The following is a 4,889-nucleotide window of genomic DNA, read 5'->3' on the forward strand; positions in this document are numbered from 1 at the left end:
ATAATCTGTAGTAATATATAATCTGTATCATGTAATATATAATCTGTATCATGTGTAGTAATATATAATCTGTATCATGTGTAGTAATATATAATCTGTATAATGTGTAGTAATATATAATCTGTAGTAATATATAATCTGTATCATGTGTAGTAATATATAATCTGTATATAATCAATGTAGTAATATATAATCTGTATCAATAATATATAATCTGTATCATGTGTAGTAATATAGGATAATCATGTGTAGTAATATATAATCTGTATCATGTGTAGTAATATATAATCTGTATCATGTGTAGTAATATATAATCTGTATCATGTGTAGTAATATATAATCTGTATCATGTGTAGTAATATATAATCTGTATCATGTGTAGTAATATATAATCTGTATCATGTGTAGTAATATATAATATATAATCTGTAGTAGTATCATGTAGTAATATATATAATCTGTAGTAATATATAATCTGTATCATGTGTAGTATTATATAATCTGTATCATGTGTAGTAATATATATATCATGTGTAGTAATATATAATCTATATAATGTGTAGTAATATATAATCTGTATCATGTAGTAATATATAATCTGTATCATGTGTAGTAATATATATAATCTGTAGTAATATATAATCTGTATCATGTGTAGTAATATATAATCTGTATTGTGTAGTATATATATAATCTGTATCATGTGTAGTAATATATATCTGTATATATAATCTGTAGTATATATAATCTGTAGTAATATATAAATCTGTAGTAATATATAATCATGTGTAGTAATATATAATCTGTATAGTAATATATAATCTGTATCATGTGTAGTAATATATATAATCTGTAGTAATATATAATCTGTATCATGTGTAGTAATATATAATATAATCTGTAGTAATATATAATCTGTATCATGTGTAGTAATATATATAATCTGTAGTAATATATAATCTGTATCATGTGTAATATATAATCTGTATCATGTGTAGTATTATATAATCTGTATCATGTGTAGTAATATATATAATCTGTAGTAATATATAATCTGTAGTAATATATAATCTGTAGTATATATAATCTGTATCATATTATATAATCTGTAGTAATATATAAATCTGTAGTAATATATAATCTGTATCATGTGTAGTAATATATAATCTGTATAATGTCTGTATCATATAGTCTGTAATATATAATCTGTATAATGTGTAGTAATATATAATCTGTAGTAATATATAATCTGTATCATGTGTAGTAATATATAATCTGTATCATGTGTAGTAATATATTATCTGTATCATATATATATAATCTGTGTAGTAATATATAATCTGTATCATGTGTAGTAATATATAATCTGTAGTAATATATAATCTGTATAATATATAATCATGTGTAGTAATATATATAATAATATATATAATCTGTAGTAATATATAATCTGTAGTAATATATAATCTGTATCATGTGTATAATATATATAATCTGTAGTAATATATAATCTGTAGTAATATATAATCTGTAGTAATATATAATCTGATAATCTGTAGTATTATATAATCTGTATCATGTGTAGTAATAATATATATAATCTGTAGTAATATATAATCTGTAGTAATATATAATCTGTAGTAATATATAATCTATCATGTGGAGTAATATATATAATCTGTAGTAATATATAATCTGTAGTAATATATAATCTGTATAATATATAATCTGTATGTAGTATTATATAATCTGTATCATGTGTAATAATATATATAATCTGTAGTAATATATAATCTGTAGTAATATATAATCTGTGGAGTAATATATATAATCTGTAGTAATATATAATCTGTAGAATATATAATCTGTAGTATCATGAAGTATTATATAATCTGTATCATGTGACTTTAGTAATATATAATCTGTAGTAATATATATAATCTGTATCAGCATGTTATATTACAATGTAACGTTATTATAACATCTCTATAGGTGATGGACATGATGGTCTGGGTGCTGCTGGGAACAGACAGACAGGAAGTTCCTGTGACAGTATATCCTGATCAGCATGTGGTGGAGGCTACCTTAGTGACGTACCTGATGTCTACTCTGGCACGCTCCTAGAACGTACCTGGGAGACAAGGTGGGAAATACTCTTGTTATATATAAATGGCATTGTCTCCTCTTCAATAAACATACAGGTTCAGAGAGTTCAACATTTGTACATTTTAGTAATTTAGAAGACACTTATCCAGAGAGACTTACAGTTAGCAAGTCTTATCCTGGCTAAAGCAATGAGGCTAACACCTCTGACCTGTTGGCTGTTTAACAATAATTAGATCAACTGTGACTTGTGCAGGCGGGAGAGGGCAGGAGAGGGAGGGAGAGGACGGGAGAGGGAGGGAGAGGGCGGGAGAGGGCAGGAGAGGGAGGGAGAGGACGGGAGAGGGAGGAAAGGGCGGGAGAGGACGGGAGAGGGCAGGAGAGGACGGGAGAGGGCGGGAGAGGACGGGAGAGGGAGGGAGAGGGCAGGAGGGAAAGGCCGGGAGAGGGAGGGAGAGGGACGGAGAGGCCGGGAGAGGGAGGGAGAGGGCAGGAGGGAAAGGCCGGGAGAGAGGGAGGGAGGGGAGTGAGAGGCCGGGAGAGGGAGAGGCCGGGAGAGGGGGAGGGAGGGGGGGAGAGGGAGGGAGGGAGAGGCCGGGAGAGGGCAGGAGAGGGAGGGGGGGGAGGGTGAGGCCGGGAGAGGGCAGGAGAGGGAGGGAGAGGCCGGGAGAGGGAGGGAGAGGGAGGGGGAGGGGAGAGGCCGGGAGAGGGAGGGAGAGGGAGGGAGAGGGCAGGAGAGGGCGGGAGAGGGCAGGAGGGAAAGGCCGGGAGAGGGAGGGAGAGGGACGGAGAGGCCGGGAGAGGGAGCGAGAGGCCGGGAGAGGGAAGGAGAGGGAGGGGGGGAGAGGGAGGGAGGGAGAGGCCGGGAGAGGGCAGGAGAGGGAGGGAGGGAGAGGGCAGGAGAGGGAGGGAGAGGCCGGGAGAGGGCAGGAGAGGGAGGGAGGGAGAGGGAGGGAGAGGCCGGGAGAGGGCAGGAGAGGGAGGGAGGGAGAGGCCGGGAGAGGGAGGGAGAGGGAGGGAGGGAGAGGGCAGGAGAGGGAGGGAGAGGGAGGGAGAGGCCGGGAGAGGGAGCTGCTGGGGTGGGTGAAATAAATGCATCAGGGTAGGTGGTGATGGTTTGCAGAAGCAAGAGGAGACTACATCAGATTACACTAGTGCTAAGGACTATATATAGTTCACACACACACTAAAAAGGATGTGCAGACAGACAAGAGTGTATAGAGATAGAGATCTTTGTTTTGTCTAGAGTACAGCACCTGGTTTATCTTGCCTTTAGTTAACCTTCCTCTGGCATTATTGCCTGATCACAAGACTCTGGCTCTCCCGGTGTTCTGTCTCTTCCTGTCTTCTCTCTGTCTCTTCCTGTCCTCTCTGTCTCTTCCTGTCTTCTGTCTCTTCCTGTCTTCTGTCTCTTCCTGTCCTCTCTGTCTCTTCCTGTCTTCTGTCTCTTCCTGTCTTCTGTCTCTTCCTGTCTTCTCTGTCTCTTCCTGTCTTCTGTCTCTTCCTGTCTTTTGTCTCTTCCTGTCTTCTCTGTCTATTCCTGTCTTCTCTGTCTCTTTCTGTCTTCTCTGTCTCTTCCTGTCTTCTGTCTCTTTCTGTCTTCTCTGTCTCTTTCTGTCTTCTCTGTCTCTTTCTGTCTTCTGTCTCTTCCTGTCTTCTGTCTCTTCCTGTCTTCTGTCTCTTCCTGTCTTCTCTGTCTCTTCCTGTCTTTTCTGTCTCTTCCTGTCTTCTGTCTCTTCCTGTCCTCTCTGTCTCTTCCTGTCTTCTGTCTCGTCTTGCTCTCCCCCTCTGTTTTCTCTGTCCCTCTCTCTCTCTCTCTCACCATCATCTCTCCTTCCCTCCCTCTCATCCCTCTCTAATCATCTCTATTTAGGTTTCGTCTTATGGAGGCTATCTGCGGTATCGTCTGCACACTCAAACTATGAGAGGAGATGTTCTCTCTCTGCCCGCTGAAGCCTCTCGACCTGACGTCATTCTCAAGGTACACATCCCACCACAGGGACCCCATGCTTTATTACCTAGACACATTTTGAATGATGTTAACGCCGAAGTAGTACTTTGAAGCGTCTGAAATGTAGTATGTAAACCTGGTTCCAGAGATCGGCTTGTGTCATTTCAATGCTGTGTGTCCAGTGCCTTTGGAAAGTATTCAGACCCCTTGACTTTTTCTCCACATTTTGTTACGTTACAGCCTTATTCTAAAATCGATTAAATCGTTTTTTCCCCCCCTCATCAATATACACACACAATACCCCATAATGGCACACCAAAAACAGGTTTTTATACATTTTTGCTAATATTTTTTTTTTTAAACGACCACATTTACATAAGTATTCAGACCCTTTACTCAGTACTTTGTTGAAGCACCTTTGCAGTGATTATAGCCTTGAGTCTTCTTGGGTATGACGCTACAAGCTGGGCACACCTGTATTTGGGGAGTTTCTCCCATTCTTCTCTGCAGATCCTCTCAAGCTCTGTCAGGTTGGATGGGGAGCGTCGCTGCACAGCTATTTTCAGGTCTTTCCAGAGATGTTCGATCGGGTTCAAGTCCAGGGTCTGGCTAGGCCACACAAGGACATTCAGAGACTTGTCCCAAAGCCACTCCTGCGTTGTCTTGGCTGTGTGCTTCGGGTCGTTGTCCTGTTGGAAGGTGAACCTTCGCCCCAGTCTGAGGTCCTGAGCGCTCTGGAGCAGGTTTTCATCAAGGATCTCTCTGTACTTTGCTCCGTTCATCTTTCCCCTTATCCTGACTAGTCTTCCAGTCCCTGCCACTGAAAAACATCCCC

The 4,889-nt window shown here is 39.6% G+C and overlaps 1 protein-coding gene across 1 annotated transcript in view; it reads left to right on the forward strand.

Annotated features, from left to right (window-relative positions):
- Positions 1-4,028, forward strand: part of LOC135504687 (laminin subunit alpha-5-like) — a 198,640-nt gene extending 194,612 nt beyond the window's left edge. The window contains 4 exon segments of the mRNA XM_064923477.1: positions 1,993-2,080; positions 2,083-2,106; positions 2,109-2,143; positions 3,993-4,028. Coding sequence (XP_064779549.1) covers positions 1,993-2,080; positions 2,083-2,106; positions 2,109-2,143; positions 3,993-4,028 — 183 coding nt within the window.
- The last annotated feature ends 861 nt before the right edge of the window (positions 4,029-4,889 follow it).

This window comes from Oncorhynchus masou, chromosome 18 (assembly GCF_036934945.1).
Source record: "Oncorhynchus masou masou isolate Uvic2021 chromosome 18, UVic_Omas_1.1, whole genome shotgun sequence".
In the NCBI taxonomy this organism is placed as follows: Eukaryota; Metazoa; Chordata; class Actinopteri; order Salmoniformes; family Salmonidae; genus Oncorhynchus; species Oncorhynchus masou.